The sequence below is a fragment of the Haematobia irritans genome, chromosome 4 (assembly GCF_050003625.1).
Source record: "Haematobia irritans isolate KBUSLIRL chromosome 4, ASM5000362v1, whole genome shotgun sequence".
Classification (NCBI taxonomy): domain Eukaryota; kingdom Metazoa; phylum Arthropoda; class Insecta; order Diptera; family Muscidae; genus Haematobia; species Haematobia irritans.
The window spans coordinates 134941663-134960399 of NC_134400.1; the positions used below are offsets into that span (position 1 = coordinate 134941663).

At 34.0% G+C, this 18737-nt stretch overlaps 1 protein-coding gene across 1 annotated transcript in view; it reads right to left on the reverse strand.

Moving 5' to 3' along the window:
- The window catches only part of Fife (regulating synaptic membrane exocytosis protein fife), a 247418-nt gene that overhangs the window by 185535 nt on the left and 43146 nt on the right, over positions 1 to 18737 (reverse strand). The window contains exon 2 of the mRNA XM_075307714.1: positions 7030 to 7141. Coding sequence (XP_075163829.1) covers positions 7030 to 7141 — 112 coding nt within the window. The remainder of the gene's footprint in view (positions 1 to 7029; positions 7142 to 18737) is intronic.

The following is an 18737-nucleotide window of genomic DNA, read 5'->3' on the forward strand; positions in this document are numbered from 1 at the left end:
ATGGTGGAGGGTATAAAAATATAATCGCCAGCATGCACAGAACAAAAAAGAACTCCATTGTTAAACGGATGCTTAATTTAATTTATTTTCTATACATTTAAATTATTTCGTTTTAATTATATTTTATAATTACCCATAGTTCAATGAAATTTCAATGAAGAGTACGTCTCAAAAATGTTAGGGACTAATCGTGACAATAAAAATCAACGACCGTACAAACTCAATGTTCAATGTAAACTTAAGCTAGAGAAAATTGTTATATTGTTGCCAAAATGATAAGCATGAATTAAATGTGTGCATCTGACACGTAATCATCCTGACTCAGGAAAATTTTCGTGACTCGCTCTGATGACATTGAGCATCCCAGAAATTTCGAAAAAAAACGCTCACGAAAATAAATAAATATTTTATTTAATTTTTTTTATTTTTATACGCTGTGGTTAATATCAGGGATCCGGAGCGGTCCATTTTTTTCGCTCCGCTCCGCTCCCGTTCCGGAGAAAAAAAAACCGCTCCGCTCCACGCTCCGCTCCGAGAAAAAAAAATCGCTCCGCTCCGCTCCACGCTCCGCTCCGCTCCTCTTCGAGAAAATTATAGTACAAACATTGTATTATTTGTTCAATTGAGTTTTATTTTATTTAGAAAAATCGGGCGGTACATATATGGGAGCTATAGCAAAAACTGAACCGATTTCGATGATTTTTTGCACATATAGTTAGTGCTATAGAAGATTACATTTCGCCAACTTTGAGTAAGATCGGTTGATAAATAAGGGTTTTATGACCTAATTTGGCAAAATCGGGCGATACATATATATGGGACCTATATCTAAATCTGAACCGATTTCGATGAAATTTTCAGACTTAAAGGGTGATACAGAAGATTATTTTACGACGATCGGTTAGTAAAAAAGTGCAACGTGACCCCATTTGTCGAAATCGGGCAATACATATATATGGGAGCTATATCTAAATTTGATCCGATTTCTTCCAAATTCAATAACGTTCGTCCTTGTGCCCAAAAAAACTCCCTGTACCAAATTTCATCAAAATCGGTTAATAATTGCGACCGAAATCCTGTGAACAACAAATACATGGACAGACGGACGGACGGACACCAAGCGCTAGATCGACTCAGTAGGTGATTGTGAGTCGATCGGTATATATTTTATGGGGTCTAAAATCAATATTTCTTGTAGGCACATTTTTTGGCAGATCAAACTTATTATACCCTAACCACTATGTGGTTTAGGGTATAATGACTTTAAAACAATGTGTTGAAACATTTTATTAATTTTGAAGATTTTTTCAGAAATATTAAATCCATTTTGACTTCATTAAAACGAAATTTGCATTCATGTTAGGATACACATTTTTATGTCGAATCACTTAGCTATAAGGATAAACAGACTTCATTGAAAAGTTTAGAGACTTTTAGACAAGGAAAAACTTTTTTTCAGAGAAATACGTCTTCTACGTCTTCATGTTAGGATACACATTTTTATGTCGAATCACTTAGCTATAAGGATAAACAGACTTCATTGAAAAGTTTAGAGACTTTTAGACAAGGAAAAACTTTTTTTCAGAGAAATACGTCTTCTATTCTAAGCAAAATTCGTATTTTAAGCAGGTGAAATATTTGGCCTCCCGACAATATTCTTTGCGGTGCACCATCTACTATTAAATGTGATAGAAACCAAATTTATGAAAATGGACCAAAATGGACCAAATTCTGTTTGGTCTGACCATCGGACCAAATTTAAAAATTAGAAATCTTTTGGACCAATTTTGGTCCGATCGGACCAAAACGGCAACGCTGATTGGAATTGAAAGTCTATACACAGAGTAGAAGTAACTACTCTCCGAAAGTTTTTTTTTTGTTTTGCAGCAGACGTAGAGAAGAGGTTTTGTTATATTTGTAATGTGTGTGTGTATGTTTATGTTTGCAACAACCTCCATCGACATCAGTCCGTGGTATACCTACGAATATTCTTACTCAGATCTAGTGTTACCTAATTTCGCTTTTTTCCCCTTTATTGTATAATAAATGTATATGCGCACATTTTTCAACCAAAATTGAAACTATCCATAATTTTAATTAAATTTTCGAGAACTAATATCAGAAATAAGAGAATGCTAGGTTATAGTACAATAGTAAAGAAATGTGAATGAAAAAAAAGCATGCCCGGTTCCAAAGATTTTGTCTTTACTTTAACAGTAAGGATACTTTAAAGACGTAATTCTCTTTTAAATTTGGGGGTTATGTACTTGCTTCTAGGAAGCAAATGTTAATTTTTCATTTTTTTTAGATTTTTTTCGTCAGTTGTTATCAAAATCCTTTAAAAACGAGTTAACGAGTTATTTTTTTTTCCATATTAAGACTCGACTTCCAGTAGAAATTATGCTATGTGTCAAGTAAAAAGCGTCTTTAAAATAAAGTGTTGAAAAACATGTCTTATTTTTAACGATTTTTTGCTTTGTAGGCAAGATGCAAAAAGGAAACAAATTTAAAGACAATTTTATTAATTTTAAAGAATTTTTCTTAATTATTAAAGTCATGTTGACCTTACCTCAAAAATTTTATCTTTCATGTTATGATACACATTTTTAAGTAAAATCACTTAATTATAAGGACATTACAACTTCATTCAAAAGTTTATTGCCTTTTGGACAAGAAAAAAAACTTTATTTTAGAGAAATGCGTCTTCCATGTTAAACAAAATTTGCATTCTTATTCTAAGGACATGGAATCTTTGACTTCACGACAATATTTTTTTCAGTGTAAAAAACTAAAAAATTAAATATAAATAAGATCGTTTAATTGCATTTATTTGACGTTCATTACAAACATCTTTGTAGTAATACGGGATGAAATTGATCGAAAGTACTGTTGTTACTTTTACAACACATACTAGAGATATATTTTGACATTTGCCGTTTTTGAAAACAATTACTAAAAGAACACGTTGTGTTTTCCCCAATGTACGTACGTACAAAAATACATATCGTACATTTTAAACGTTTGCTCACACTACGCTAAGTACTAGCTAAATTTGAAATTACCTACACAGTGTAATTTCAAAGTTACACATTTCATTCAAGTAATATTTTATTCGGAGCGGAGCGGTTTTTCATTTGGAAACCGCTCCGCTCCCGCTCCGCTCCGGATTTTAGAAATGCCGCTCCCGCTCCGGCTAAAAAAGGGCTTGCTCCGCTCCGCTCCACGCTCCGCTCCGGATCCCTGGTTAATATTGTCATCAATTGGAGCTAATAATTGTTACAGCCTACATCAAATAGTGATTAGGCTATAATAAGTTTGATTTGCAAAAATGTGCCTAACAGAAATATTGATTTTAGACCCCATAAAATATATACCGATCGACTCAGGATCTCTTCCATCTGTCGGCCCATGTAGTTGTTGTTCGCAGAATTCTGGTCATAAGAATTTACAGAGCAAAACAATGGAAAAAATCCCCGAATCCTCCCTCAATTTGTTCCACTTCCAATGCAGTCCTTTTGGACAAGTCCAAAAACATTTTAACTTTTAAAGCACATACCGGGATTCTTTATCGATTTTTTCACTTTCCATGCAATCCTATTAAAAAAAAAAATTAAATTTCAACCACGCTGGGATTTGAACCTGTGCCCTTTGACTTTTCCCCTTCCATGGAAGTTCTTTTGCAAATTACAATTTTTAAGTTTTTGTTGATATTTAATGGAAAACAATATGTTTATACAAAAATATATGCCGAAAATAACAAAATAAAAACGATGTATAACATAAAAAAATAAGTTTTGAGAAAAATATTTTATAAAAAAAATAGCGAACGTTCTTTATTTTGTCATTCATAATAATAAAGAACATTTCAGGAAGTAGTTATAATGTCATGTCGAAGTGTAATATTCCGTATCACAAACATTTGAATAGACGTTCAATGCATGTTTAATGGCGTTTGTGGCCGAGTGTGCTAAGGCGTTCTCTTATGGTGTCAATAGACCCAGGTTCAACCCCCAGTGGAAGCGAGGAAGTTTTTCAATTTGTAAAAATTAGATAATAAGAAAATAAAAGTTAACAAACAATACTGATACAAATAAAAAGTGAAATTGGAAAAAAAATAGTTTTTCGGTTTTTTTTTTAATTTCTTCAACCAAATGAACTTCCAAGGCACAAATGAATTTCAAAGGCACAATGGAGTACTTCCATCCTATGACAAGACCATGTAAAATTCATTGGAGATAATCCAAGTTTGCACTACTTCCGGATTACAAATTGGGGATCCAAACTACTTTTTTTGGAAGCTATTTTTAGTTTTTCGGTTTTTTTAATTTCTTCAACCAAATGAACTTCCAAGGCACAAATGAATTTCAAAGGCACAATGGAGTACTTCCATCCTATGACAAGACCATGTAAAATTCATTGGAGATAATCCAAGTTTGCACTACTTCCGGATTACAAATTGGGGATCCAAACTACTTTTTTTGGAAGCTATTTTTTGCTGGGAAATGCCGATTTCACAAAATTAAGTAAATATTTATAGACAAATTCAAGAAAATATATTAAACACACTTACAGTTTTTACTTGTTAAAGAAAATTTCGAAGTTTGTACGAAAACATTGCAGTTCAAATTGTTTTTTATACCCACCACCATAGAATGGTGACGGGGATATAATAAGTTTGTCATTCCGTTTGTAACACATCGAAATATCGATTTCCGACTATATAAAGTATATATATTCTTGATCAGGGAGAAATTCTAAGACGATATAAGCATGTCCGTCTGTCTGCCTGTTGTAATCACGCTACAACCTTCAATAATGACGCTATCGTCCTGAAATTTGGCACAGGTTCGTCTTTTGTTTGCAGGCAGGTCAAGTTCGAAGATGGGCTATATCGGTCCAAGTTTTGATATAGTCCCCATATAAACCGACCTCCCGATTTGGTTTCTTGGGCTTATAAAAACTGTAGTTTTTGTCCAATTTGCCTGAAATTGGAAATCTAGAGGTATTTTAGGACCATCAAAAAGTGTACCGAAAATGGTGCCTATCGGTCCATGTTCTGGTATAGCTACTTGGACGTCTAGAAAGTGTATTTTCTATCCGATTTTTCTAAAATTGGAAATCTAGAAGTATTCTAGGACCGCAAATGGGGTGTATCGGTCCATGTTTTGATATAGCCACCATATAGACCGATCTCCCGATTTTACTTCTTGGTCTTCTAGAATCCGTAATTTTTACCCAATTTGCGTCAAATCGGAAATCTAGAGGTATTCTAGGAAAATAAAGAGATGTGCCTAAAATGGTGAGTATCGGTCCATGTTTTGATATAGCCACCATATAGACCGATCTCCCGATTTTACTTCTTGGTCTTCTATAATCCGTAGTTTTAATCCAATTTACCTGAAATTTGAAATCTAGAGGTACTCTAAGACCCTAAATACGTGTGCCGAAAATGGCGAGTGCCGGTCCATGTTTTGATATAGCCACCATATAGACCGATCTCCCGATTTTACTTCTTGGTCTTCTAAAATCCGTAATTTTTACCCAATTTGCGTCAAATCGGAAATCTAGAGCTATTCTAGGAAAATAAAGAGATGTGCAGAAAATGGTGAGTATCGGTCCATGTTTTGATATAGCCCCCATATAGACCGATCTCCCGATTTTATGTTCTTGGGTTTCTAGAATCCGTAGTTTTTATCCAATTTGCCTGAAATTTGGAATGTGGAGGTATTCTAGGAAAATAAAGAAATGTGCAGAAAATTGTGATTATCGGACCATGTTTTGATATAGCCCCCATATAGACCGATCTCCCGATTTTATGTTCTTGGGCTTCTAGAATCCGTAGTTTTTATCCAATTTGCCTGAAATTGGAAATGTAGAGGTATTCTAGGAAAATAAAGAGATGTGCCGAAAATGGTGAATATCAGACCATGTTTTGATATAGCCCCCATATAGACCAATCTCCCGATTTTACTTCTTGGGCTTCTAGAATCCGTAGTTTTTATCCAATTTGCCTGAAATTGGAAATCTAGAGGTATTCTATGGCCATAAAGAGGTGTGCCGAATATATTGAGTATCGCTACAGTTTTTGATATAGCCCCCTTATAAACCAGCCCTTCGGTTTGGGGTCTAGATTCTAGAACTACAATTAAATGTGCTGAATACTGTGTGTATCCTTCCATGTTTTGGTATAGCCCCCATTACACCGAACTCCCGATTTATCTCCTAGGGTTTCTAAAAATTGTCGTTTTTATCCGATTTGCCACAAATTGCAAATATACTGGCATTTTAGACCCATAACAAAGTGTATATGATTTAGTTTTATCAGTCCGTTTGGTAAGGCCTCCATATAAACCGATTTCACTTATTGAGGGTATAGAAGGCGCACTGATCATGAAAATTGCTTGAAACTGAATGCAAAATTTCCAGATTTTTTCCAGTCCGTTTGGTAAGGCCTCCATATAAACCGATTTCACTTATTGAGGGTATAGAAGGCGCACTGATCATGAAAATTGCTTGAAACTGAATGCAAAATTTCCAGATTTTACTTCTCGTAATCATTTAAATAAATTGGGATGAAAATTCACAGATTTTAGATTTCACACTTACAAGAAATGTTTATGATTCCTCTAAAACTCAAACAAAAAATGGTTCTTATAAATTTAGAATCTGATCTAGTCTTCTTAGATAAAATCTTTACATTTATCTGTGGGAAGCGTACTGGTTGAACTGATCTGCTTGGGAAAATATATGTCATCAAACCCCACTGAAATTTTCAAAGGAAACTAGTATATTTGATTCATGGTGGTGGGTGTTTAAGATTCGGTCCGGCCGAACTTACTGCTGTATATACTTGTTTTTTAATGTCTTTAGCACCATACGAAGTTCATGATGGGCACAAACAGGTCACTTTTAAGTAAATTTTTCGACTTTTTCAAATTTTGTTGTTATCAAAGTAAATAAGTTCTAGCCACACGGTGATGGCTCAGGCAAATAATAACTTTATCACTCGACGAAAATTAATTAACTTACCTCTATCTTGGGCTGTTAACAATGAAGATGAAAGAGTTTGTTTTAACTTCCCAAATGTTCCACCACTATCTGGAGTATTCTGTGTGGAAGCATTTTCGTCGGTGGCGACCATCTAAAACGAATGAAGGGTTGGAAAAATGTATATTTAATATTGAATTGTTTACACGCAAAGAAATAGTTAAATATTAACTTCAGATATACACAGAAAAATGTGCCTTGTTAATGCTAAAATGCACATACTATTTTAGTTTGTTTTTAAAAATTTTTAAATTAATAATACCAATTCCTTAATCTTAATTTCCAATAAGATCGTATTAAAATTGTAATAATATGCAAGTTTTCAAAGAGATTTTCCCCAGTCCAATGAAATTTTCACCATTCTAAGTATGCCTTCAAAATATTATGAACTAAACTTGGGTATATGTGGTAAATGCCAATGACCGCACTAAATACTAACTAAAGTAGACGACATTGTTCGTACACATTAGAGGTCTGCATCGAATAACTTTTCACTACATGTATGCAATTCGCTTTCGAATATAGTACATACACTGTCTTTCTCTCAGAGCGCAAGTAGTGATGTGAAGAGAACACTTGCTTGTCAAATACCACCAAGTACTAATCCGAAAAAATATGTGTTCCGAAAAAAAGGAACAATAAAAATGTACACTGTTAGAAAAATATGTTTTTCATATGTTCCGATATAAACAAAATGTGTTTCGGGCACGATTTTAAACCACAATATATTTAAGTGCGAACATGTAATTTTCCTAAACTAACACTAAATGTTTGGGACATCTATGTTAATATGTTAGAATATATTATGTTTGGGGCATGAATGTTTCATAAAAATCATATGTGTGAATACAAACATATACAAATTTACAAATTTCAACTAAACATACATATGTTGTGATATTTTATTCAAAGCGACAGAGAGAGTATAGAGAGAAATAGAGATGGAAACCGGGAGAGTTGACGAAAGATATCAATATAACACAGCAAAAGAGTCAAAAGAGAACAATTTCTGTGAAACCGCTTGTATGTTGTTTCGGAAAACTGTTTTATGATAAGGCCAAAAATTTGATATGTTTAAGTCTAAATATTATTTAATTTGAATAAAGAGAATATACATTCTGAACCAAGAGAATAGACATTTGAAAAACAAACAGCTTATGTTTTCGCCTTGAGAGCAGCATTTTATGTATGTGTGGACATGTGTTTTGTTTATCATTTTGGCATTATTTTTTCTTGGTTCGTTAAAAGAAATCAGGGGTCTTCATAAAAATAACGAAATGGCACTATACTCTTTTTAGAGTTGGGACGGTAAAATGAAATAAGGAGGAAATAGTGAAAAATTACACAGTAAAATGTAAAAAAACAAAGTTTAGTTTCTCTTTATTAAAAAGTAGTCCACGAGGAGTTGACGGACACCATCAAATATAAAAGCGGGCATTAAGTTCGACTTTTACAGCTAAAACAATTTAAAAGGTTTATTTTCTTTAAAATGAATTATTAAAGAAAAATAAAAGGAATTTTAGAGCGATGGTGTTAAATGCTAGTAAAAAACTGTTCACTCCTAAATAAATTTATGTTTATATTATAAAATTATGTATGTATGTTTATACTCGACTCCACGTTCTTCTTTTGTTAGTTTTTGAATTCCTTCCAAATTTTAAAGTTTTGTACAAAAACAGTTTTTTATTACAAGATTGTTATTTTTGCAATAAAAAATAATATTTTATCCAAAAATCATTCAATTTCGTTTATATCAAGCACTGTTACTGACTATAAATCTTTAATAACGCACATTTCGATGTTTCATTTAAAAAAAAAAATAATATAGTATAAATATAAATGTGTAAATTAAAAAAAAAAAAAAAAAAAAAAAAAAAAAAAATGTTCGGTCGGGGCAGGGATTGAACCCACGACCCTTTGCATGCAAGGCAGACATGCTAACCACTGCTCCACGTGGCAAACAAATGTATGTTTCTGTTAAATAATGTTATGTTTGCATGGGCTCGTGGGCGCTGCAAACTATGCTATATAAATGTAACTTAAAACGATAATTATCTACTGGTGACTATAACAGCTACGTAGCCCAGTGGATAGTGTGTTGGCTTACAAACTGTATGGTCCTCGGTTCGATTCTCCGTGCAGGCGAAAGGTAAAATTTAAAAAATTTATAAAAGTGAATAATTTCTTCAACATTATTTGTATTACAGAGAAAGGTGCCAATAACTAAAAAATTTCGTGGAAGTGAAAATTACGAGTATGTTAGGGAATGAGCACAATCGTGTTTGGGAAAAATTCTTCCAAGCATATAATATTTTTGGCTCAAAATGCTTCCAAACATATAATATGTTCACATAAAACAAACATATTAATGTTTCGGCAGTATGCAATAATATATGTGCTTCCTGCAAAATATGTTTGGAACATATGTTAAAGAAGCGATTTTTTTTGAGGGTGTAAGTACTTGAGAAAAAGTACAACATGGATTCTCTTCACTTCACGTGGTACCACAAGTATTGCTCAGTTATGTGCGAAGCAAAACTTTCCATTATTATTAATCATAGATATGTATGTATGTCACATATTTCATATATTTATGTATGTCACACACTTACCTTCACGTTTGCCGTTCTTTATATCAATCCGAAAACATACATTATGGAGAGTAACTGTTTTCTTATATTTCTGAAACTGCACGTGGTACATGGAGTACTCTATGAAGTTTTGTTCTCACAACATACTCGACGTGATCACTCTGAGTACACTTCAATAAGAGAGAAAGAGGAATATGTGTTTGTTGGTAGTGAACATAGACCCTTTAATACATACACCCTCAAAAAAAATCGCTTCTTTAACATATGTTCCAAACATATTTTGCAGGAAGCACATATATTATTGCATACTGCCGAAACAATAATATGTTTGTTTTATGTGAACATATTATATGTTTGGAAGCATTTTGAGCCAAAAATATTATATGCTTGGAAGAATTTTTCCCAAACACGATTGTGCTCATTCCCTAACATACTCGTAATTTTCACTTCCACGAATTTTTTTAGTTATTGGCACCTTTCTCTGTAATACAAATAATGTTGAAGAAATTATTCACTTTTATAAATTTTTTAAATTTTACCTTTCGCCTGCACGGAGAATCGAACCGAGGACCATACAGTTTGTAAGCCAACACACTATCCACTGGGCTACGTAGCTGTTATAGTCACCAGTAGATAATTATCGTTTTAAGTTACATTTATGTAGCATAGTTTGCAGCGCCCACGAGCCTATGCAAACATAACATTATTTAACAGAAACATACATTTGTTTGCTACGTGGAGCAGTGGTTAGCATGTCTGCCTTGCATGCAAAGGGTCGTGGGTTCAATCCCTGCTCCGACAGAACATTTTTTTTTGTTTTTTTTTTTTTTTTTTTTTAAATTTACACATTTATATTTATACTATATTAATTTTTTTTTTTAAATGAAACTTCGAAATGTGCGTTATTAAAGATTTATAGTCAGTAACAGTGCTTGATATAAACGAAATTGACTAATTTTTGGATAAAATATTATTTTTTATTGCAAAAATAACAATCTTGTAATAAAAAACTGTTTTTGTACAAAACTTTAAAATTTGGAAGGAATTCAAAAACTAACAAAAGAAGAACGTGGAGTCGAGTATAAACATACATACATAATTTTATAATATAAACATAAATTTATTTAGGAGTGAACAGTTTTTTACTAGCATTTAACACCATCGCTCTAAAATTCCTTTTATTTTTCTTTAATAATTCATTTTAAAGAAAATAAACTTTTTAAATTGTTTTAGCTGTAAAACTCGAACTTAATGCCCGCTTTTATATTTGATGGTGTCCGTCAACTCCTCGTGGACTACTTTTTAATAACGAGGAACTAAAGTTTGTTTTTTTACATTTTACTGTGTAATTTTTCACTATTTCCTCCTTATTTCATTTTACTGTTCCAACTCTAAAAAGAGTATAGTGCCCTTTCGTTATTTTTATGAAGACCCCTGATTTCTTTTAACGAACCAAGAAAAAAATTGTGCCCATAATGCCAAAATGATAAACAAAACACATGTCCACACATACATAAAATGCTGCTCTCAAGGCGAAAACATAAGCTGTTTGTTTTTCAAATGTCTATTCTCTTGGTTCAGAATGTATATTCTCTTTATTCAAATTAAATAATATTTAGACTTAAACATATCAAATTTTTGGCCTTATCATAAAACAGTTTTCCGAAACAACATACAAGCGGTTTCACAGAAATTGTTCTCTTTTGACTCTTTTGCTGTGTTATATTGATATCTTTCGTCAACTCTCCCGGTTTCCATCTCTATTTCTCTCTATACTCTCTCTGTCGCTTTGAATAAAATATCACAACATATGTATGTTTAGTCGAAATTTGTAAATTTTTATATGTTTGTATTCACACATATGATTTTTATGAAACATTCATGCCCCAAACATAATATATTCTAACATATTAACATAGATGTCCCAAACATTTAGTGTTAGTTCAGGAACATTACATGTTCGCACTTAAATATATTGTGGTTTAAAGTCGAGCCCGAAACACATTTTGTTTACATCGGAACATATGAAAAACATATTTTTCTAACAGTGTAGATGATCCACTATTCTCTTTAAAAAAAATGTGTCAGTTCCAAAAATTAATTTTCTGACATTTCGTTTTGATTTTTTCGTAAAGAGTCAGTCCCAAACATTAATTTTCGTGCATTTGCTTTTGTGTTGTTCGTAAAGAGCAATGTTGCTCAAAATTAAATTTCGTATTTTCGCGATTTTGGTCACAATTTTTTGTTCAAATATGAACTTTTAATATATTAATTTATTTATAAATCCTCTGTTGCATCATACACGTTCTAATTTTGTGTAAAATTGGCAAACTACAAAAAGGAAAACGAAAGAGATTGTAAGCGTGCTCTTATTTTTCTCGTTTATTCTTAATCTTCGGAACTGTCAAAAATAGTTTGACACTCATGGCTCATCTATCTAAAGTCTATAGTCTATGGTAGTGAAGACATCAGAGTAGTAACAAGAAGTTACTCGTGGCTTTTGGTGTTCATCAAAATGTGTACCAATTGTTTTGCGACTCTCTCAAATAGATGTACTCATGTAGCAAGTACACGTGTACTACTCATTTACAAATGGAATTGTGCAGATCTCTAGTACACATCTCAAAACAAGTAAGTAAAATAGAAAGCCGGGCGGGGCCGACTATATCATACCCTAAACCTGCCCTAATGAATAAATAAACATAAGCATTTGTGGCGTATCATTGATATAGGTTTGGTAGATAAAACGCATTTCCACATTTAAAAACATTAAAGGGGTACATGTTTATTTTTTTTTATCACAATCTGAACAGAAATGTCTGATATTAGGAGCTATAATTGATTTTGAATCTACAGAGTTAGCATGCCACTAATATTGAGTTCATTATTAAACATGTAAGTAAAGTAGAAATTCAGGGGGGGCCGACTATACCATACCCCAAACCGCCCTTATTGAATTAGTAAACATATGCATTTGCGGGCTATCGTTGGTATAGGTTTGAGACATAAACCGCATTTCCATATTTAAGAACATTAAGGGACACATTTTTATGAGAGTTTTGTCACAATCTGAGCAGAAATGTCCGATATTAACAGGTTGGCTGATAAGTCCCCTGTCTGACACATAGATGGCGTCGCTAGTATTAAATGCATATTATTTTTATATAGTACCAACCTTTAAATGATACGTGTCAGAATTTGACGACAGTAAATCAATTAGTTTGTGAGATAGAGCGTCTTTTGTGAGGCAACTTTTGTTATTGTGAAAAAAAAAAATGGAAAAAATGAATTTCGTGTTTTGATAAAATACTGTTTTCTGAAGGGAAAAAATACGGTGGAAGCAAAAATTTTGCTTGATAATGAATTTCCGGACTCTGCCCCAGAGAAATCAGCAATAATTGATTGGTACGCAAAATTCAAGCGTGGTGAAATGAGCACGGAGGACGGTGAACGCAGTGGACGCCCGAAAGAGGTGGTTACGTCGGTAACCACCTCCACAAAATGATTTTGAATGACCGTAAAATGAAGTTGATCGAGATAACAGAGGCCCTAAAGATATCAAAGGAACGTGTTGGTCATATCATTCATCAATATTTGGATATGCGGAAGCTCTGTGCAAAATGGGTGCCGCGCGAGCTCACATTTGACCAAAAACAACAAAGTATTGATGATTCTGAGCGGTGTTTGCAGCTGTTAACTCGTAATACACCCGAGTTTTTCCGTCAATGGATGAAACATGGCTCCACCACTACACTCCTGAGTCCAATCGACAGTCGGCTGAGTGGACAGCGACCGGTGAACCGTCTCCGAAGCGTGGAAAGACTCAAAAGTCCGCTGACAAAGTAATGGCCTCTATTTTTTGGGATGCGCATGGAATAATTTTTATCGATTATCTTGAGAAGGGAAAAACCATCAACAGTGACTATTATATGACGTTATTGGAGCGTTTGAAGGTCGAAATCGCGGCAAAATGGCCCCATATGAAGAAGAAAAAAGTGTTGTTCTACCAAGACAACGCACCGTGCCACAAGTCATTGAGAACGATGGCAAAAATTCATGAATTGGGCTTCAAATTCCTTCCCCACCCACCGTATTCTCCAGATCTGGCCCCTTTTTCTTGTTCTTAGACCTCAAAAGGATGCTCGCAGGGAAAAAAATTTGGCTGCAATGAAGAGGTGATCGCCGAAACTGAGACCTATTTTGAGGCATAACCGAAGGAGTACTACCAAAATTGTATCAAAAAATTGGTAGGTCGTTATAATCGTTGTATCGCTCTTGAAGGGAACTATGTTGAATAATAAAAACGAATTTTGACAAAAAAAAATGTGTTTTTCATTGTTAGACCCGGGACTTATCAGCCAACCTGTTATGGGAGCTATATCTAACTCTGAACCGATTGGGATGATATTTTGCAGGTTTGATTGATACCAGAGAAGGTTACTGTGTGCTAAATTTCAGTAAGATCGGTTAATAATTAAGCTATTAAGACCAAATTTTCGAAAATCGGCCGATACATTTATGTGGGAGATATATTTAAATCTGAACAGATTTCCATGATTTTTTGCACATACTATAGAAGATTAGAGTACGCCAACTTTGAGTAAGATTGGTTTATAAATAAGGGGTTTATGGCCAAATTTGCGAATATCGAGCGATACATATCTATGGTAGCTATATCCCAGCAAAAAATACTTCAGCAGTAAGAGTTTAGTTGCGATTTTTGGTATAAAATAAAGTAGGCAGTGCATCCACACTGCATGAATCGGTGGCAATAACGTAAACGAGTAACCAAACTAGTTCATGATCATTCGTTTACGTTATTGCAACCAATTCATGCAGTAAAGATAAATGAAAGGTAGCGCTGTTTTCCTTCACTCCAACAATGCTATACTCAAGATTATACATCACTTCTGAGCAATATTTCTATTTAAATAAGCAATTATATCAGCGCTATGTAGAAGCTGCTCTAAATCGGGACATCGCCCACAAAAATCAGCGCTGATTCGGTTGTTTTGTAAGCAGTTGGTACTGCCTCTCTCCCTTACAATCATGCTGAAATAGTGCTCCAGTTTTTGCTGGGATCTAAATCTAAACCGTTTACGATGAAATTTTTCATACTTAAAGGATGGCAAATTAGATTATGGCGACTTTGACGCTGATCGGTTAGTAAATGAGCGCAAGCTGACACCATTTATCGAAATCGGGCGATACATATATATGGAAGCTAAGTCTAAATTTGAACTGTTTTTTTCCAAATTCAATAGCGTTCGTCCTTGTACCAAAAAAAAAAAAAAAAAAAAAACGCCATATAACAAACGCGAACAACACGGACAGACGGACGAACACCAAGTGCTAGATCGATTCAGGAGGTGATTCTGAGTCGATCGGTATATATTTTATGGTGTCTAAAATCAATATTTGTGGTAGGCACATTTTTTGATAGATCAAAGTTATTATACCCTGACCACTATGTGGTTTAGGGTATAAATACATTAAACTAAGTTTTTACTTACAAATATACAATTTGATGTTACTAGAGAGTAGAGAATAGCGATATTTTTGCACTACACCGTTTTTTTTTACCAACATTACTTTCATCTCTGGTAAATATTGTTTAACTTTCAATTTGTAGTTTTTTTTTTAATTTTTGTCAAAATTTGATTTTCAATTTTGACTGCAGATTACTCAGAAGTAATACAAACTTTCCGGAAAAACATATTTTTGAAAAATAGAATTATGAAGTTTTAAATGCGTTAATTCGTAGAATTCGGTCAAAATTTAAAGACGTAAGGATTTTTTTCTCAATACAGTGCGCATTTAGGGGTTAAATAAGTGTCATTGGTTTTTTACAACGCCAATATAATTTGTAAAAAAAAATCTCTTATAATCGTGGGAAAGTAGACAAAATATCCAACGACAATATATGTCTCAGTTGGTCACATATTGCTTTATTGAGTGGAAATTTTCCCAATATATAAAACTGCTAAAGGCAAAAGTAATATGCCCTCACCTGTATTGCCACTATAAATTGCGGCACTAAAGCCCATCACATGACAATGTTGCAATAACAATGACTTTACTACAACGGCCAGTCCAATATGTGTGTGGGTGTGTGTATGACTGTGTGAGTACGTTTGGCTGTGTGTTATTCAAAGTAAACCAAGAATGCCTTTCTTCATAACATGTAAGGAAAGTCTAAAGTCGGGCGGGGCCGACTATATTATACCCTGCACCACTTTGTAGATCTAAGTTTTCGATACCATATCACATCCGTCAAATGTGTTGGCGGCATTTAAATATCACTCGATCTGGACAGAATTTGATAGACTTCTATAAAATCTATAGACTCAAAATTTAAGTCGGCTAATGCACTAGGGTGGAACACAATGTTAGTGAAAAACAAGTAAGGAAAGTCTAAAGTCGGTCGGGGCCGTCTATATTATACCCTTCACCACTTTGTAAGTCCACATTTTCGATACCATATCAAATCCATCCAATGTGTTGGACATATATTCTGTATATCTGAGCAGATCTGCACAGAGTTCTGCAATACTTATAGATTTTACATTTAAGTCGGCTAATGCCCTGAGGTGGAACACAATGTAAGTAAAAAACAAGTAAGGAAAGTCTAAAGTCGGGCGGGGCCGACTATATTATACCCTGCACCACTTTGTAGATCTAAGTTTTCGATACGATATCACATCCGTCAAATGTGTTGGCGGCTATATATAAAGGTTTGTCCCAAATACATACAATTAAATATCACTCGATCTGGACAGAATTTGAGAGACTTCTATAAAATCTATAGACTCAAAATTTAAGTCGGCTAATACACTAGGGTGGAGCACAATGTCAGTAAAAAAGAATATAGGAAACATTTAAATCTGAAGCAATTTTAAGGAAACTTCGCAAAAGTTTATTTATGATTTATCGCTCGATATATATGTATTAGAAGTTTAGGAAAATTAGAGTCATTTTTACAAACTTTTCGACTAAGCAGTGGCGATTTTACAAGGAAAATGTTGGTATTTTGACCATTTTTGTCGAAATCAGAAAAACATATATATATGAGCTATATCTAAATCTGAACCGATTTCAATCAAATTTTGCACACATGACTATATTACTAATTGTACTCCTTGTGCAAAATTTCAACCAAATTGGGTCAAAACTCTGGCTTCTTGGGCCATATAAGTCCACATTGGGCGAAAAATATGTATATGGAAGCTATATCTAAATCTGAACCGATTTCAATAAAATTTGGCACACATGACTATATTACTAATTGTACTCCTAGTTCAAAATTTCAACGAAATTGGGCCAAAACTCTGGCTTCTGGGTCCATATAAGTGCATATCGGGCGAAAGATATATATGGGAGCTATATCTAAATCTGAACCGATTTCAATCAAATTTTGCACACTTGACTATACGACTAAGTGTTATGTTTGTACAAAATTTCAAGCAAATCGGTATAAAACTCTGGCTGATGGGTCCATATTAGTATCGGGCGAAAGATATATATGGGAGCTATATCTAAATCTGAACCGATTTCTTCCAAAATCAATAGGGTTCTATTCTGACCCAAATTAGGAACATATGCCAATTTGAAGGCGATTGGACTTAAATTGCGACCTAGACTTTGATCACAAAAATGTGTTCACAGACAGACGGATGGACGGACGGACGGTCAGACGGACATGATTATATCGACTCAGGGACCCACCCTGAGCATTATTGCCAAAGACGCCATGTGTCTATCTCGTCTCCTTCTGGGTGTTACAAACATATGCACTAAATTATAATACCCTGTTCCGCAGTGTGGCGCAGGGCATAAATATAGGAAACATTTAAATATGAACCAATTTTGAGGCAACTTCGCAAAAGTGTATTTATGATTTATCGGTCGATAGATGTGTAATAGAGTAGTAGGAAAATTTGAGTCATTTTGATAAGTTTTCGACTTGGCAGTGGCGATTTGATAAGGAAAATGTAGGTATTTCGGCCAGTTTTGCCTAAATAGGAAAAACATATATATGGAATCTATATCGAAATCTGAACCGATTGCAATCAAATTTCACATGCATAGTTAATATGTTGAATCTACTCCCTGTGCAAAATTTCACGTAAATCGGATAACAACTTTGACCTCTGTGGTCATATGACGGAAAATCGGGCGAAAGATATATATGGGAGCTATATCAAAATCTGAACCGATTTACACCAAAATAAACACGCATATGCAGAACCTTAATTCTACTGTCTGTGCAAAGTTTCAAGTTCAATTCTACTCCCTCTGCAAAATTTCACGTAAATCGGAGTAGCACTTTTCCCTCTGTGGGCATATTAGTCCAAATCGGGCGAATGATATATATGGGAGCTATATCTAAATCTGAACCGACTTCAACTAAATTTTGCACAATTTACGATACTATAAAACGTACTCCTTGTGCAAAATTTCAAGCACCTCAGGGCAAAACTCTGGCTTTTGAGGCCATATAAATCCATATCGGACGAAAGATATATATGGGAGCTATATCTAAATCGGAACCGATTTTAACCAAATTTAGCACACTTAACGATACTATTAAACGTACTTGTTGTGCAAAATTTGAAGCAAATCATGGCAAAACTCTGGCTTTTGGGACCATATAAGTCCAAATCGGTCGAAAGATATATAGGGGAGCTATATCTAAATCTGAACCGATTTCAACTAAACTTGGCACAATTAACGATACTTTTAAACGTACTCTTGTACAAAATTTTAATCAAATCAGGGCAAAACTCTGGCTTTTGAAGCCATTTAAGTCAAAATCGGACGAAAGATTTATAGGGGAGCTATATCTAAATCTGAACCGATTTCAACTAAATTTGGCACAATTAACGATACTATAAAACGTACTCGTTGTGCAAAATTTGAAGCAAATCAGGTCAAAACTCTCGCTTTTGGGGCCATATAAGTCCAAATCGGACGAAAGATATATATGGGAGCTATATATAAATCTGAACCGATTTAGCTGATATTTGGCAATTTTTACGGCACTGACAAAACATTAAGATGTACAAAATTGGAAGAACGTCGGTTCAAAAATACGTGAAT